Below are 18,453 nucleotides of genomic sequence, written 5' to 3'. Positions count from 1 at the left end.
ATCATTTCATCGATAGTGTATAAAACTATAGTGGAGTCTAACAGCTCCTTTATGGCAAATTCAGTAGTGGCGCGTGTGTTTCATTTTCTTGCGAATCTGGGTCGGCTGGCTGGGTTTGGTCGAGGGGCATACATCAATTGTAGCGCGAAGGAAATGCGACGGACGGACAGGAAGATAGGACAATTCACGGCTATGAACATTAATTAACCAATTCGCCTAACTTTCGGTATTTATCGGCATATGGTTATAATATGGTGCTGTTATTTTCTTCTTTCAGCACAGAATATTTCAGGGCGCAGTCTGCCTGCTGCGCGAATCTGTTGCGATCTATCTCCATCGCGATAATTTGGGTACATGATGCATGACCCCACATAATATAGAAATGTAACGTCTCTCCTAACGTGAACCGTTCTCCTGGCATTGCAGTGTTCCTTTCTAGCGTGTTTCCTGCTTCTGCTTTAATTATTAGTCCCCTAGCCGTCACCTACTACTGCAAGAAGAAATTACGAAGAGAACGATGCCGCACAATCGGATCGTTCTGTTAGCAGAAAGATGGAAGAGGAGCTCCTCCAAAATTAAAATTGCTCATTTTATCTCACGCTGCTTCTTGTACCCGGAGGACTCGTTCAGCGTTTGGTACAAACTCCACCAGCCGCTTGGCGTCTGAGGACTGCAATCAGTAGCGTTATTTAACCAAAATAAACATACAGGAACTTTCGGTCAAAATTAGGCAACTTGCGACATCAGCGCCCTCTTCCCTGGCTGTGTTCTTTGCTTCTAACATTTAGGGCGCGTAGAGTGAACATGCTTAGCTCTTATTTAGGACACACCGGCATGCCCTACTAGAAAGTGGGGGCGTTGGTCTTGATTTCGCCTTACTTCCTACATTTTCGCGTTACGATCCGTCGAAGTTTTGTCATGTGCGTCAAGTGGCAAAGGCACAAGCAGCAGCCGCAGGAGCTGCCCGAGAGAATGGCAGCAGCCGCTGGGTTGTCGGCTGCTCTCTGACAGACGCACCGGACCCCGGAAGGGAAGTAGACTTTGCGAGCAGACGCTCGTCCCGTACCTGACACCATGGACGTGAACGCGCTCGAAGCTGAGGCCAAGGCGACGGCCATCAAGCACATCACCACGATGCTGCAGATGCCCGAGCAACTGGAGAAGGTGCAGCAGTACAAGAAGCGCGTAAGCCGCAAGAAGGCGTCCGTCGAGGCCATGCTCAAGACGGCGCTCCAGTCCCAGCTGGACGGCTTCCGGACTGCGCTCACGCTCCAGAAGTCCATCCCCAACGACCTCATGGAGGTCCAGCGCAACCTCAACGAGGACATCCAGGACATCTTCAAGGCGCTTCCTGCGCTCACCGAGCGCTTGCAGGTGTGGGTGCAGGCTTTGCGTGTTTGTGCGCAGAGCACATCAATCCCAAGCATCCCGCCCTTCTAAACACGGCCGGAGACTCGAAATCGGCTGGACGTAGAACAAGAAAACGATTAAGTTTGTATATGTGTGTCGCGCTGCAGCTGATAAATAGCAATGCGAAATGTCATGGCAGCGAAAGGAAATGTGTGAAAGGACATGGGGTAGGTCTGGGGAAAGACGGAGGAAGACACCTCTCAGTGCTGCTGTCTTCGGCTTGGGAAAGGGCAGTGTTCTGGCATTCCTCTTAACTACATGCAAACACTTCCGGAAGCAGTTACGTTGTTGTAGCATATTGTTTTGCTGTAATTTCGAAATAGTGCCAATTTAGCTTGTTGCTGAGGGCAGCTGCAGCCACAGATTGCTTTACAGCAGGTCAGTGCCACAGTGCTATCTGGTAGTGTGCTCTGAAATGTGACACCAGCTACACTGTTCTCTGAGGTAAAGCTCTCGCAACTGTATGCTGGGCTGTAGCGCCTCGTTTAAAGTTCTCCTTGGTTTCGTTTACTACTTCACTCCTCAAACCCTGTGGCAATTCACTTGTGCTTCACGCCTAAGACAGGGAGGGAAATATTTTTGCCTTCGGCCCAAAAAAAATGTTTTTTTAGGTAATGGCAACTTTTTGTTTTATTTAAAGATTTATTTGCAGACTTGATTGCACATCAGCGGCTATGAAAAAGAAGCAGCTCTTGCAGTCCTTCCTTCATAGAGAGGAATCATGGTGCCCCTATTGCGAGTGTCTGTTCGTGCTTAAATTGCTGGCAAGCTGACAATTCTGACAAGTCACTGTTCTGCATTTAGCCGTAACATTGCTACAGAGCCAGCTGCCCCTCTGCATCCAGGTTGAGAAAGCACACATTGCACAGTATTCAAAAATGGAAACCCCAAATGGTTGCAACTCTTCCAACAACGTGGTATGCAAATGATGACCAGGGACAAAATTTGCCTTCAGAGACAAAGAAGATGTCAGCAACGCTAGCTGCTGTAGAGTGCAGTGTTGTACTCAGGCAGTATTTGGGCTACTACTGACGGAGTAGGATATGGCCTGTGGCACTATGGACAAAGCATGTTGAGTTGGTTCAGGTCTTGTGGCTTGAGCAAGTGCACTAACAAACTACACAAAAGTGGGAAATAACAGACAGAAAGTGGGGAATATGGTAAATAAGCAGTATCAAACTGAAGAGTAAGGTTCTGGTTCTCAGGAAGTTTTTCTTTTCCTTATTTTTGCACTTCTACTTTAAAATACAAATGGTACCTTTCCATCTTTAAGCGTGTTCTCATCTCTTATTTTTCCGGCAATTAAATGCTTACTTCTGTTGGTTTTATCTTTCCACCAAATTCAGAAGTTTCCTTCAGCAATAAGTGAAAGTAAAAAGCACAGCTACTTTTCACGCAATTTTTAGAGCTAAGCTTACCAGCTTAGCACGTTACTCAGCGAAAGCTGTTATATAGCTTTAGTTTAGCGATTTAGTCCTGCACATGGCCGTGGAATCTATATCGTCAGCTATAAGAGAAAGCCTAGCTGTGCTCATGCAAATCAATGAAGGCAAATCTAGCCCTCTCCTTCCTCTTCCCTAAATGTGCAGAGGGGGATTTTCCTTTCTCCACTTGGCTGCCTGCCAACCGTGGCAGGTGGGAATTGAATGAACTTAGATTAATTTCTATTAATTCAGTTAAATTAATTAATTAAGGTCTTACAGCTGACGCTGTCGATTTTGCGGTAGAATGCAGAGCTATATGGATAAACCAAAGCTGTAACAGCTTTCACTGTAAAATATTGTGTAGCCCACTGGAGGCACTTCTAACCTAGTATAATGCATAACAATGATAAGCGTCCTCGTAATTTTGAAACAAAAGCTTTTCCAAGCAAAACCATGGTCGTTTCTATATTTTAAGATGCATAGCTCATCCTGGAGAGATTAAGGAGAGAGCTGGCATTAGAGAGAACTAAGATTTACTTACATGGCCCACGTCTAGGTCTGCATTCTTGTGGGTCTCATAATTAGATTGGGCACGGATTACCTCAAGGATTATTAAAATGCGTCTTTAAATTTTCATTGAGAAAATGGTTTAAGAGAGTATTTTTTTATGGTAGTGTCCCATTCAATGACTCCAAAGTGTTAATCTTTTTACGTTTCAAAGCTTATGCTTCTCCATTTTTGTATGTTATTTCAATGCCGCAGGAAGTGAAAGAAGAGAGCATCCGCCACTCACAGTATGGTGCGGCCATCGAGAACCTCAAGCACATCTTCAACGTCCCGGGCAGCGTGCAGAAGACGCAGGAGCTGATCGCCAACGACAAGTTGCTGCTGGCACACCAGGCTCTGTCAGACTTGGAGAACTCCCGGGACGACCTGCTCTTCGAGCTGCACAAGCTTCCGAACCAGAGCGTGACAGATCGCAACATGCTAAAGCAGTACTTTGCAGATGTGGAGAAGCTGTCAGAAGACCTGGGCAAGCAGATCTGGTTGGTGCTGAAGAGGACGCTCAATTCGGTGCGCAAGGAACCGCAGGTCAGCAGCATGGAGGGTACAGGGTGAAGGGTGTGATTTTTTTACAGCGCAGCTCTTAGGTGCACGTTCCCCCATTCTGCATCGGCGTTGTGAGCGTTACTGGTTGTCCAAGTAGCAGGGATGATACAGGAGGGTAGCTAGCAGCGTAACATGCCACCTGCCAGCGGTGACAGGTGACTTGTGAAGACCTGCGCTCAAACCTATCATTACTGACTATTGTAATCGTCTCCAATTTTTGTGATGCACATACTGTGGCAGTAAGAATTGGATTTACATGTAAGAAGTGTCTTGTATCACACGAGGTATGATAAAAATGGCAATATGACTGCTGATATGTCATTTGCTGTCATCCCAGCTCTTGAAGCAGGCTGGCTTAAAAGTTTCAGTGATTATATAGCAGTTTTTTTTTCCATGCCTCTTGTGACCTAAGCCCTTCTTGCATGTCGCAGCCATCATTAGGGTTTAGGTTGTTGAAACCGAAACCGAAACGGCGTCAAGAAGAGAATCAGTGGTAAATTATTTAGTGGTCATATGGGAATACCACGGGGTAATCCATGTATATTAATGTCTAATGCATCTGTTGAAAAACAAAACACGCAAGCAAAAAAGCCACTGAGGAGCTTGCTTACATATACACTTCTGGGGAAACGTTTGTGAGATACGAATTTGCCTTGGTAGTCACTCAGTTTCTCTTCTTCCAGAGGATGGAGCACGGATGTTTTCTTGTATTTTAGTACAAATCACTGAAGTGATTTGTCCAACGGCTCGGGAATAAATTTTTTTCCCATGAGCCCGCATCCCACAAACTCTTGTTCGTGGCTGCACATTGCTGCAGAATGCAATAGCAGGGTGGACTAGTGTATTAGCGGAATACGTAACAAGCACTCCATCAGAAACTTGTGTTCTTTGTACCACCTCTGTATGCAGCTCCGTCACTACTTAGGTTTTTTTAAGTGATGCCAGTGGAGCAACTAATGGTCCTTTTGTGGTAGCAGCGTGGATTATGGCGGAAAACCTTCAAGCGCCGACCAAACGTTAAAAAGATGACGTTTCGGCCTCAGCTTCTGGGGGCCTTGTTCACAAATTGGTCGGCACTTGAAGATTTTCCGCCAGGAACATACCCGACCAGACGGGTTTCCGTTGAACCCTGGATTTCAGCGTGGATTATACTAGCAATGGGGAACACAGCCAGGCGTGGCAGAGAGTCAGATGGGGAGACAAGATTAGGAATTTCCCTAAGATTAAGGGAGATTAGGAAAATAATGTGGCCAGGAGCTGACACTGGACTAGGCTGATAATATTGGAGATGAACGGGAGAGGCCCTTTTCCCACAGTTGACATAGCCTGGTCAGCGATCATCATTGTTATTATTATGATGATGATGATACAGTCACCTGCTTACGATTGAGTCGCTGGGGAGCTTGCCCACCCATATATCGCCGCTTAGTGTCTTTGCCCTGAGTTGAGATGGAGTCGTGTGCCATTGGCCGCACATGTTGCAGGTGGTGGTGACAGCGTTGCGCATCATCGAGCGTGAGGAGCGGCGTGACCAGGCAGCGCTGGAGCGTCAGAAGTCCTCCGGCGGTTTCCTGCCACCGGGCAGGCCCAAGCAGTGGAGGAAGCGATGCTTTGAGGTGCGTGCCTGTCACAAACGCTCCTGTGTGGAATGGGGCATGTCCCAACTCCATGCAGTGCCAGCTTTCCAAGGAAAGCAGGTTGTTTGACAACAGGGCAGGAAAAGAAGGAAAGAAAAAAAGGGAAAACGAATGAGGAATCTGGCATACTTCAATTTTTTTTCACCTGTGTTCTTGTGCTGCTCGTGCAGGGTCAACTAAGCACTTAGCACAGGTTTGTGGTAGGGGTGGTCATAAAAATGATTATTCAAAGTAAGTGAGTTTACGACTTCTTGCGGTTGGTGCCCTTAGTCGTAGGCGGCTGCTGCTGCCCCTGCCCAGGGGACCAGATATCGCTGACCAGTGGTGGTGGCATCAATCAGTTTCTCTTCCCAGGCGACTTCGGTCGGGTCAGAGATGGGTTGGAGTTTAGGAATGGTGTGGCACTGCCATACCATGCAGTGGAGGGAGGGTAGGTCTCTGTAGTATGGGCACCGCGAGGGTGCAAGTGACGGGAGACTGGCAACAGCCTAGCACCCAGGTTTGTGTCTTCCACTTAAAGCACAAATGGCTTGCCTAAAAATAAAAATGCAACAAAACTGGGCTGTATAGCTGCGGTTAACAAAAAAAAAAAAGACCTGCAGAAAGTGTGTTGCGTCACAGCTCAGGATAGTAAGTGAATAATTTCCATCTTTTTTGCATTGAAAAAAATTCCAGATTTATGTTTGGTTTTTAAGGCATCGAAGAAGCGTATTTGCCTTGGTAGCATACTGTCGTGGGGCCACCAATTATATGTATTTGCCTTGGTAGCATGCTGTGGTGGGGCCACCAAGTATAGGTATTCGCCTTGGTAGTATACTGTGGTGGGGCCACCAAGTGTAAGACATGAGCGTTGTTTTGGTAGAAGCGCAGTTCCGATGGAAGGAACTGTGCTTCATGTTCCAGATACACTCACCGTCAAAAGTCGAAAGACGGCGACTCAGTCGAAGAAATGCAATTACTTTGAATTCAAGTTGCATTGCACAATCAGAATTGGCTGCAAATATTTGTTCCAGGATGCTTGGAAAGATAGTGATGAAATTAAATTTTTTCGCTACGCTTTTGACTGTGCGCATACATGTACGTAACATCACTGTGTGGGCGATTAACATAAAATAAGAAAAATAAGGTGAAATTTTGCTCAAATGGATGACTTCAGTCAAGATAAGTAGTTGTGTTTTCGTCGTAACTAAATCCGTAGTGCACTTACACTTTTGGATGGTGAGGGTACAGGGCATCTAAGCCAAATTTTGAAAAAGATGCTGTTCATTGCAATTGAACCTCCTGTCTATCTAAGACAGGATTGTTTGTTGCACGGGTGTACTAAAAACTTCTTTTGACTAGTGCGTGTTTTACTCTTGCTGCACGATCGATCACCAATGGTGTGATCCGAAAATTTTCCGGTGAAATGAGGGTGGGCATTAAAGGAATGAACTAGATGAGGAGGAAACTACACCTGGTTACTCTCACTTTGTCCTTGATGATGACGAGCTGGCGACATAAATTCAGCCACGCGAATTGATCTGCCTCCACATGTGTGCATGCACTTGCATGTGCTTCCTGTCGAAGCAGTCCAACGAGTGCACTGGTATGCACTGTGCAGGTGCTCGAAAGTGCAGTCGAGGATCGCATTGAAGGCAACCAGTTTGAAGACCGGCACGAGAACAAGATGTGGCTGGTGCGTCACCTGGAAGTTACGCGGCAGATCGTCTTGGATGACCTGAGGACCGTCAAGACCGTCTGTGTTCCCTGCTTCCCACCAGAATATGACATCTTCAACAGGTTTGCGCCACTCTTTCCACCCCTTTGCAAAACGCTGCACGAATAGCTCTAGAAAGGCCCTTATTTCCACAGCAGGGCTTGTCCCATTTACAGAGGCAAGTAACATGTGATATACTTGCACTTGTGCTACAAGGAACCTCTGTTGAGGACTTTACTTCCATTGAAGAGAAAGTGCTGGTCTATATTCACATTGAAAGTAGATGCCAGCTTGAAATGCACTACATTTGATAAACAGCACCGTCTGGTCCTGTGCAAAGAAATTTACCCTAACGTCACATGGATTGTTCTGCATCTTTCTGGTGCTAATGCCTAGACAGTGTAAGTACTGTCAGCATCAGATGCAATGTAACTGAAATTGGAATAGCAAAACGAAAAGTTCTTAGTTGATGGAGACGTAATGCTTGCATGTTTAATTTCCAGCTGAATGACACAAAGACCATTTCATTGATGTGCTGTTGGACGCCATCTATGTTTTCTCTCTAGCACTATCATTTTAGTGTTTCTTGTGTTTGCATTTCAGTTATGCTACTGTTGTTTCATTTGGCTCTGATGGTACATTTGTGTGCCTGAACCGGGCAATACAAAAGGCTGAGCACTGTGACAACAAAGGCCAACACAGCAAGCACTTGTGTTGTCCTTCTCACTGTGTGCTTTCTTTTTGTTCTGTTGTTTGTTCAGACATGACATTGATTGTCACCAACCAGCCCTAATGTTGACTCTTGATGTACTTTTATGATCCAGGATGTGGCATGAGCCATGAACTCGTGTCTGATAGTCGTCAACTGCTGTTTGTATTATTTGTCTTTGGGCAGGTACGTGCGCATGTACCACAGTTGCCTGTCGCGGCACCTGCAGAGTATCATTGCCAATGAGCTGGAAGGCAACGAGTACATCACGGTGCTGGGCTGGCTGACGGTGTACATGGGTGAGGAACTGATGGGCCACCCCGACCTGGGCCTGGACGCAGCGTCCCTGGAGCCCCTGCTCGGTCGCAGCGACGTGCAGCAGCTCATCGACAAGTACCTCAGCACGCTGGTGGCCAACTACCAGGACTGGCTTCGCAACGCGCTCCAGTCGGACGTCAAGGACTGGCACCGCACGTGCGAGCCGGATGTCGACAGCCGTGGCTGCTACCACACGTCAGCACCCATGATCGTCTTCCAAATGGTCGACCAGCACCTGCAGGTGGGCTGGCCTCAGAATGCACCGCCATGTTTGCATGGGAACATGCTGCTGCTTTTGTTGTTCACTAACATCGTTTATGCCATGCCCCTTGCATTATGTTCACCCCTCACATTCTTTGCACTACACGTGAGTTTTTTTTTAACAGAATCCTGTGTGAGCTGTTGCAGGCCTTGCCTTTGTGGGCCTTCGCATTTGTGTCTCTGGGTGCCATGCTGTACACTGTACAGGGTTTGAATGATGCCTTCTCTGTGCCACTTTGCAGTTTACCGGCTCCTGCCATGCATGTCCTTGAAGTAATTTTGAAATGTCAAATTTTGTGGCATTTTAATTTATGTTGATAGTCGTTAAGTCATTCACTGCCATCACAGGCTTGTGAGGTTGCACGCAGGTGCTTTTTCTTTCAAAGCACCCCTCTTAGATGTTCGTTCCTGCGTTCCATGTTATCGGCGTAACAAGCTGCCTGACAGCTGGTGTGTTATGGCGTGTGACAGGCAGCATGTTGGCAGGTGGTAGCAGAGTGAAATGCCATTTGCCATGGCGAGAGCAGAGGAATTGACACCTGGAAATGGCTGCCATGGGTAGATCCCGGAGGGTGGCTAGTGGCATAACACACCGCCTGCCAGCCATGGCAGGTAGCAGCTGCTATGGCTGCCACGGCTGAAAAGCTTCGCTCAAATTTCACATTACTAAGTATCGTAATCGTCTATGGCAATTTTTCATATTTTGCACTGTCAGAGTGAGATGCATTAGTCATAGATGGGCTGTGAATGACTTGGAGTACAAAATGCAGCAGTATGAATTTTTACTGAGCCCATTGTGTTTTTTTGCTGTGCAGTTAAGTAGAATTTCATCTGTGGGAGCAAATATGGGGTTTAGATCGCCATCATCGTCCATGACTTAAATCTTTCCTTACTGCTCCCATTGAACATTGTTAGCCCGCTAATGATGCACCGATTTCTCAGAACCTTCCATGTTGCTTACTTGCACGCTATACTTCGGCTTTTAGTTCGAGAACCGAAGTTTCGTTTCCACTGTAGTTTGCCTTTTTTCTACAAGGCAACATTTTTGAGCATGCTCTGAAGACGCAGTATTGCACTCATTGCCCGCTACGTTACCCACTAACGATGACTTCGGAGCCTTATGCATTGCTTACAGGCACACTATGCACCTGGCTTGTATTCAGAGAACCGAAGTTTAGTTTTCGATGTAGTTTTTTTTTTTTCCCCCCCCTGCAAGGTTGCATTTTTTTAATGTGCTCCGAAGACTCCTTAGCATCAGGGTTGCCTGGCAGCTTCCGCATGCGTAATATGTGCTCTAAAGTGCAAAAAAATCTCGGGACTCTGCTTTGTCTGCTATTGATTCTATCGATGACCCGAGCAGCAGCGAGTCTAAATATATACTGCCTTTTCGTCACGGTTTAATTCTGACATCAGTGACGACGGAAACCAGCCTGGAACACAGATGGCCACACTCCGGTGCCCATATATAGGGTTTCCAGTTATGTTTTGTAGCAAGAACACTACTCAAGATAGATCTTCAATCTTTTTTCACAATTAGTGGCCATTAGGATACCAAATATCTTGCATATTTAAGAAAATTCTTCAGGTCTTGTTTTTCTATACAAGCGTGTCTTTACAAGTTTTGTTCGATTTTTTCCTAAAATCTTGTTTTTGGCAAATAAATTTTTAGTTGCAATGTGCAATTCGTTATTTAAACTTATATGGCCAGAAAGCACATTTATTCAGCTCTGTTTTTTATATTGCATTAAATTTTAGATGCAATAGTTTTTACAGAAAAAAAAAATACTGAAATTCACAAATAAATGGTCATGTGCCCAACGGTAAAGAAAAAGTTAAGGCATTTGTTGCCTAGGTCTTTAGCTATTGCAATTCTGTGGTGCAGGCCAGCTCATATAGGAAACCCGGACAGCACATGTGCCCAACTGCCTGCCTTCCTTCAGTATTTACCCCATGCTTCTGGTGCCTGACCGTCACATGGCAACATTTTGTGCTGCTTTTGCTGATCTGCTGTGAGGCAGCCAGCCGCATGAGATGAGCGACTACTGCTACCTACATTCAGATGCATTCAAGAATTTTGCAGGCAGCCATAATTTTTCATGGCGAGTCCATAAAACACTTGACCGCAGTTCAAGCATTAACAGTGCAGCTGTTGCTGCGCCAGTCTCCGGCGTTCATTAGCTAAGCTAGACACCAGACTTTGGTGCGGTCTTTTGTGTGGCTGCAGCCGAAACTGTAGCTGGTTCTGTGCTTGCAGTTTTCAGTGCAGGCATTGAATGCTGTCCAATGTGAAACCCCAGGTTGCCAAAACGGTGGGACCCGACCTTGTGCGCAAAGTGCTGTCGATCAGCCTGGAGCAGACGACCAAGTTTGTGGCCTCGTACATGGAGGCGGTGACCGAGTTCCGGGACCGGCACTTTGAGGACCGCAGCGTGCGCAAGTGCTTCACCCACTATGTCATAGCCGTGGCCAACAACTGCCTCCAGTTCAAGCAGCTCTTCGAGAAGTCGTACACGGACTGCTGCACCGGACAGGGAGCCCTAGCCAAGGGGGACAATGAGATATCGCAGGTAGTAATCAAGAGCATGTTGTGCTAGCTTTGTGCACAGTGTGCGGGCTGACCGATTTTCGTGATGCCACGGTTTAATCCGATTAAGCTGTGGTTATTGCCCTTTCATGTGCCACCTCTTGCAATGCCACGCTAGCAGCTCCAACGGTGTTAAGCATGAGGTCACGAGAATTGGTAGACGCAATTAGCTGGAGGGCCTCCTTTGAGGGGCATTCGCCGCTTTGTTCTTGAGTTGTATTCGACTATAGGTAGAGGGACGGACACAAAGCAGCAAGCATTGAAGTACAGTTACGGCCTGAATAATGTGGCACATACTTTGGCATTTTAACTCCTCCTTCGCTTTGCAAGGGAAATGGGAAGGTTTGCTGCACAACTGCACAGGTGGCACTTACACACGTCAAGTATTCCCTCTTAGTTTTCTTGCTAGGCAGTGCATAACTCTGGCCATGACTGTACATCTGTGTCTTGTGTTGTCCTTGTCATGAAGAAATGTTGTCAAAAGAAGGAATGTAAACACACTGTGCTTTGACCGCCGAGGTTGCAAGGTTGCTCGTTGTTTGCAGGTCTACCACCGGTTGCAGCAGAGCCTGGAGCGACTGCAGGAGCGCGCACTGGAGGCGCTGCGTGATGAGCTTTTCCTGGATGTCAACAAGGAACTGGCAGACGTAATGACGCGCAGCTGGCTGACGTCAGAGTCCAGCGTCATCGACACGGTGACTGCCACAGCGGATGACTACTTCCATGACTATGTTTGCCTGCTGCCACAGAACCTTGAGCTACTGGTCAGCAAAATGAAGTGGGCCCTGGCTCGGTCGTACGTGCACGCCATACTTCAGCGGAAGATTGCTTTCAAGGTATGAAAGGGGATGTATGCGGTTCCAACCTCATGTGGTCGCGCCAACAGAGCCGGCGAACAGCAGAGCTCTAGTGGCTGTCGTTGCTTGCTCCTATGTGTGCTGCCACCGCAGTGGCTGAGTGGTTGTGGTGCTTGGCTGCTGACCCGAATGACGCAGGTTCAGTCCCGACCGCAGTGGTTGCATTTGGAAGAGGCAAAATGCTAGGGGTCCTTGTGCGGCGTTATGTCAACGCACACTAAAGGACCCCAGGTGGTCGAAATTATCGGGAGCCTTCCACTGCAGCATTTCTTATAGCCTGAGTCACTTTGGAACGTTAAACCCCATAAAACCAAACCAAAACCTTCCGAAATCTTCCGTCAGCGGTCGATTATTGGAGGGTCAAGGCCTTGCTGGCGAAACGTAACAAAATGGCTTGTGAAACGGACACAAGAGCAGCAGTGCAAGAGGGACCATCTCTTCCATAGAGAACTCTAGTTCGGGCTAGTTGGTTCATGTTTCACAAAGGAAACGGTGCAAAATACGGGGACAAAAGAGAAACAAACACGACAGGACCAGCGCCTGAATTTTATTTCGCGTAAAACCTGCCTTTTTATAAGCGAACATGCCGTAACAACCGTGCAATCACACATTCGCAAAGTCACGAAGCCAACACATGCCGTACAACAGATCACTGAAAGAGATCTAATACATGAAGCACGATAAGTAACCACGTAACACATTTTATCATGGCCATCCAAAACAAAAACCCAAACTACGTGCAGAAAAATTTTTAACAAACAGCTCTGCTCAAGTATGAAAATCAAACGATCATGACCACGTAAACCCTTAACAACCGAAAACTATACAACCGCATGAGGAGCGATGCCAGATGACCAACAAGAAACGTGGAAAAAAGTGCAGAATGAATATTTAAGACCAAATCCACGTCAAAGGTAAAAAAAGTGAAAGGCGTGATGAGTGCGAAAACCTTTAAACAACCAGAACCGGTCAACCAGCAACCATATGAATGATATCCAATGACCAACAAAAAGCATGGAAAAAGTGAAAAAAGTAGAAAAGTGAAAAAGAGGCTCGGACCAAAGTCAGCGTAAAAGGCATAAAATGCGAACAGAAATCTGCGCAAAAAAAGGGGCATCATCAGAAAGAATCGAAGGGAGTGCACGACAAAACGGTAAACCTACAAAAATCCTTCTAGCAAGGTGAAGTCCTCGTTTGCTAAGCGTAATGGATGGCTTGCTGACGCATCTGCTCCCTTCTTTCCTGATATAATACGCTTCCACCACCTCTCTTTCGAATCTCACCTTTCCACTCCTCAAGAAGATAGTTTTGTCCAACTCAGGATGGCAATTCCTGCAAGCTTTGGCAGACATTGCAAGGTCATGGCAGACATTGCGACTTTGCTTGAAAGAAATTTTGCTTTGCTGAATTACTGTTTCATTGCATTTGCTCTTCTTTGTACCTTGTCCTGTTCCCGCTTGTTTTTCTTCTATTTTCGCTGGGGTTGATAAAATACTTGCACCTGATGCGGATTAGAGAAGGGATTGTTGTCTGCCTTGCAGTGCTTCACTCCTGCTCCAACTAAGATTTGCTGCGCTTTCCCTAAAGCGTTCAAAAATTATTGTCTTGGGAAGTAACGATGATAGTGCCGGTCTTCTAGATGGGTCAGAGCAGCCGGAGCAGAGCCTGTGGATCTGCTGTGGGCTGGAGTAAGTCCGAGATGCATCTTGCACCATCTGTCGCTACTATGGAGCCTATGAAGCCATTTTAAAAAAAAATAAAAATAAACAGTAATGCCTTTACAGCTGCTACTAACATAGTGCCGGTAACTTTCGCATCCTTCCCCAATGTGACCTTATCGCTTAGGCCACCCAAACAGGTATGCAAATAGTGCCCTGGACTAAGGCACCGCTCACTGGGGGCGCCCCTCCAAGATGTTGTTCCTAGTTGCACAGTGGCGCAGTTTATTCTGCACCATATATGCTTTGTGAATAAAGTGTGTCATTGTATATACAGAGGCTCATTGAATTTTTGATTGCATGGATACTTGAGAATCTGGCATAAATCATAATGCATGTAATACTTGCTTCTTCCTCCAGAACAGCTTCAAATAATGGTCAGAGAAGCTAGCAGCAACATGTTAACCATATTTTTATTTATTCACAATTTAATTCTGCTTTAAAATTGGGTGCCTCATGGGTAGTGCACCTCTAGAAACGGAGCACAGCCGCTCCAAACTGCTCCAAATTGCCTGGCATGCTGTTTCAAAGTGCTCCAAAGTCGTTTTTTGATGCTCCAAAAATTGCTCCAAATCACAGTTTGCCGGTAGCAGCTCTGGCATTGTTCGGAGGTATGCGAGTAATATATGCTTTCATTTCATTGCAGGGTTACGAGGAGCGCAAGGTTGCTGCTGAGAAGATTAATCGGGAGTGTCAGAAACTTTCCGAGCTTTTCAAGAAGGCCATGCCACAAACTGGAGGTACGAGGGGACACATTTTTCAAAACATCCTTGGGCTTTCTTTTTTTACACCACTTCTTTTTCACCCGGTTTTGTTCCCCGGATGCAATTTATGCCGACAGCCCAATCTGCACGATAACAGTGGCAAGGCGGCACCTCAGCTGATCTTGGACGGGCTCTTAAATAAGAGAATCACATCAGAATAGGCGTCAAACGGAAGCACAGATGTAGATGCTACAATAACTACAACTCAAAACGACAAAGATCAGTGAAGGAAACACACACAGTGCTGCCCGTTTCCTTGGTGCAAAGCCTAATGGCACTGCAGTTACCATTGAAATGAACAGTTCTACACATGAGCAAAATACTGGCCTTAGCTGTGGCCATAAGCGATGAGGACAAGTTTACCAAGGCCCCATGAGGTGCAAAGTAGTGGTGAAAGGTAGAAGAACCAATGGGCCTGCTGTATACACACGGCCCACTGCAGTGGCTGTTGCTTGGCTACTGCGCCATAGGACCCGGTTTCAGCCCCACCACGGCACCAATGTTTCAATGGAGGTGAAATGCAAAAGGCATCCGTGTGCTGTGTGATGTCAGCGGTGGTTAAAGAATCCCAGGCAGTCTAAATTAACCCAGAGCTGTCCACTACAGCATCCTTGAGATCTCGTAGGTCGCTTCGGGACTTTAAGCCCCACAATCCACAATTAACGATTTGCATGTTGTTCATCCTTCTTGCAAGTGTGAACTGTGGCAGTGCAGTTTATCTGAGTACGTTAAACCTTCATATTAATTTCAACTGTACTTGCATGTCCGCAAAAGTGTGTCCCTGGTTATTTCTTGCTCGGAAGCAGGTTCCCGCAGGAGTGGCAGCGTGGGCTCGGCATCGCCAGGCTCTTCGCCACTGGACACGCTCCCGCTGCTCGCAGAGGTGATCAAGATGAAGGACACGAGTCTGCTCAGCCTGGAGGTGTCGGGGCTCATCAAGCGCTACCCCGACATCTCGGGCGAGCATCTGCAGTCACTGCTCATGCTCCGTGGCGACATGTCGCGCAATGAGGCACGTACCCTGGTGGCCGAGATGCGCTCGGATGATCAGCCCCACGGGGTGGGCGTACCCAAGAGCGTCTTCTCGGAGATCGTGCTTACGTAGTCGGAAGAAACTGTGTGGACTCTTCTGGTGCATGCACGTGTACGTGTGCTTGGTCAATGGAAGAGTGACAGAGAACGTTCTTGCATAGGCAGTAATAGAAGTAGTTAAGTGAAAAAATGTGCTTTATCTTTTCACTGCAAGCGTGGATAGTATGTTGATCCTGATGTGTCAGATCGAGATGAGTGGTGTCGACAGAAATGTGAGAAAGGCACCAATTAATGCGCATGAAGTATGATTGACGTGAATTCACTGCAGTTCATCAGGACCTGCAAGTTGAACTTTCGTTTGGAAGAGTAACACGCCTTTTATAGGGTTGTATCTTAGCATTTCCTAGTTAGATATAATCACACCCAAGCTTGCTCACCTGACTGCTCACACTGTGTGTTGTTTGGTGGCTTGGGTGTGCCTGTTTTCAAAAGGCTGTCAGAAGGCGAAATTTATGGGATGCTGCTTATTTTATGGAAGTGCAGTGCTTATCCCCGAGTATATCGGGTTTTATTTTGTGCTGTTTAGGCATCTCATGGTGGCAACACAGTGCTGTGAACAATATGGATCAGTCTTTCCGCAACCAAACCAAATATTGGTCATATCAGCCCGTTCACTGTTGCCAAGTTGGAAGTCATGTGTATGTTTATCATGTGTCTGTCCCAAGCATAACTTAAAGCTGAATGGTTGGTGAATTGTGAGATATCCCGAACTGTTCGCAATATTGTGAAAAGCAGCTCGCCAACTTAAGCAGGCTTAAGCTTCATCTGCTTAGAGCTGAGAACTTTATTTATCTTTGTGTATTTTTTGAGAGGAACGAACTGGAATCGCGAAGTGTGTTGTGACACGCATGCAGAAATTATTTTGTGGACGTTAGGTTTTGCTCTGCGATGATCACAACCTGTGTGTGTAGAAGCATAAAAATTTTGCATTGCATTGGTTGTGTTAGTTTAAGGCTCCCTTAAAGTTTGAGAGAGTTCTGGTTGTGTATGACACAAGTATTGCTGAATTACTTTTGTTAGTCCTCCCCAAGGATTTTTGTAGCAGTGTTGCTTTCTTCTAGGAATTGACCAACACAGTGGACATTAAAACAATCTTCAGGCCCACTTCAAAACACTGGAGACAATTACTGATGCACTGTGCATGGTCTGCACCGTGAACTTCGACGGCTAGAAAGAAATAGTAATGCACAAAAGAAGACCAGAAGCGTGAATTGCTGAGCGACTTAACACATGTTCAAGAGAAAAAAAAAACTGAAAAAAGATGCAGGACCAGGAGAAGACGCACACAGACTGTCGCTGGACTTTCACCTGACTTATTGTTGGTTCTACCTCGTATTTAAAGCCACTACTTGCGCAAGCGCACATACATTCATCGAAGTCCGGTTGTCATTACAATCCAGATAAAAAATGGCACTCTTAGTCAGTGATAATAGATGGGTCGCTTATGCAAACATGTTCGTTCTTTTTTATTAAACACGGTTCTAACAGTTCGCGCTCGTGCCTGGACTCTCCGCGGCCAGTAATCGTGGTGCTGTTAAAGCACTTTTGGCACTCTTTCACGTGTATGGCCAGGTTGCTCTCTGTACCTGCTGGCAGTAGAATGCAGCGTTCGGCCGTGTTCCCCGAGTCGCTCTTTCAAGCACTGCCCCGTCTGCCCTATGTAAATTTTTCCACACGAAGTAGGGATAGAATATACTACCCCCACAGCACACTTCGTAAACTTTGTTTGGTGCTTTTTTTCTTTTTGCAGGCAGGTTCTTGCTGCGAGCCGGAGATGCGGACGCAAAGACTGGAAAGCTCTCGGGGCGCCGAAGACACCAAATTTCTGGGAAACTTTTTCAGCCCACGAAATTCCATGGTAGTAGGGAATCACCTCAAAGTTCCTTGTCCTCTCTGTTAGGTGTTTGGTATTAGCAGGAGGCTTCTTCAATTTTTTTCCTCAAGTTTCAGTGGCCGCCAACAGCAACGAGGAAGGAAAACCAGAAGCCTCCAGTCGGATCACCTGCTCAGCAAAACTCTGCTGCATAGCAGGTGGGCAACTTTTTCTCAGCGCATTTGAGAAACACGGGTTGGGAATGCCACATTTTACCAGCTTCAAGTGAGCGGAAGCATAAGGCAAAAACACCTTTTTAGACCAAGGAGCACACTTCCATCAAACGTGGCCGTCAGATAAAAATTTGAGTTCTAAATCTAGACACCTAATGGTGTTGTCAGTGGGCAAATCTTTTGTGAAGACCATGTTCTTCGAACAGGCACTAAAAACATTTAAAATCTGGTCTGCCACATGGGTTAGCTGGTCAGTTGGTGACTAGGTGAGTCGGTTCCTGGAACTGCTGAGTGTACCTAAGGTCCACTACTGTGCAGCACGGTGACAACTATGTTGTACAAAAGCAAGGCATCTGCATAGGTTCGAGTGTTGTGCCTGTGCTGTGCAACGTGTTTTTGGCCAAGTTTGATTTGTCGCTGCACGAAGCAGTTCCGTGACAAGCGTATTGCACAAATTTTTAGATATGTAGACGAATTTTTAATCATTTTAAACTTATCAACTGACCAGCTAACCACTGTGGCAGACCAGGTTTTAAATGTTTTTAGTGCCTGTTCCAAGAACATTGTCTTCACCAAAGATTTGCCCACTGACAACACCATTAGGTGTCTAGATTTAGAACTCAAATTTTTAGCTCACGGACACGTTTGCTGAAAGTATGCTCCTCGGTCTAAAAAGGCGCTTGTGCCTTATGCTCCCGCTCACTCGAAGCTGGTAAAACGTGGCACTGGCAACCTATGTCTCTCAAATGTGCTGAGAAAAAGTTGCCTGCATGCTATGCAGCAGTCTTGCTGAGCAGACTGGAGGCTTCTCGTTGCTTTTTGCAGGT

The 18,453-nt window shown here is 46.5% G+C and overlaps 1 protein-coding gene across 2 annotated transcripts; it reads left to right on the top strand.

Moving 5' to 3' along the window:
• The first annotated feature begins 131 nt into the window (after positions 1-131).
• Sec6 (Exocyst complex component Sec6) lies at positions 132-16,694 on the top strand. 2 transcript variants are annotated; one of them, XM_077639898.1, is made up of 9 exons: positions 132-1,374; positions 3,597-3,926; positions 5,429-5,560; positions 7,182-7,360; positions 8,173-8,545; positions 10,863-11,132; positions 11,695-11,985; positions 14,371-14,464; positions 15,295-16,694. In XM_077639898.1, exons 1-9 carry the CDS (start codon positions 1,075-1,077, stop codon positions 15,591-15,593), a joined length of 2,268 nt encoding a protein of 755 aa, XP_077496024.1. In that variant the 5' UTR covers positions 132-1,074; the 3' UTR covers positions 15,594-16,694. The 2 variants fall into 2 exon arrangements, with proteins under 2 accessions (XP_077496024.1, XP_077496023.1); XM_077639897.1 differs by having other exon boundaries at positions 812-1,374; positions 15,292-15,738.
• The last annotated feature ends 1,759 nt before the right edge of the window (positions 16,695-18,453 follow it).

This window comes from Amblyomma americanum, chromosome 10 (assembly GCF_052857255.1).
Source record: "Amblyomma americanum isolate KBUSLIRL-KWMA chromosome 10, ASM5285725v1, whole genome shotgun sequence".
NCBI classification, from domain to species: Eukaryota; Metazoa; Arthropoda; class Arachnida; order Ixodida; family Ixodidae; genus Amblyomma; species Amblyomma americanum.
The sequence above is the reverse complement of the archived record's forward strand: the minus strand, read 5'-3'. Positions and strand labels throughout refer to the sequence as shown.

What these genes read in the sequence shown, in the direction of transcription:
- Sec6 (XM_077639897.1), top strand. Translation starts at nt 1,075, where the DNA reads ATGGACGTGAACGCGCTCGAAGCTGAGGCCAAGGCGACGGCCATCAAG. An exon ending in CGGTGCGCAAGGAACCGCAG is followed by an intron (nt 3,927 to 5,428) that starts GTCAGCAGCATG and finishes CACATGTTGCAG; the next exon opens with GTGGTGGTGACAGCGTTGCG. An exon ending in GAATATGACATCTTCAACAG is followed by an intron (nt 7,361 to 8,172) that starts GTTTGCGCCACT and finishes GTCTTTGGGCAG; the next exon opens with GTACGTGCGCATGTACCACA.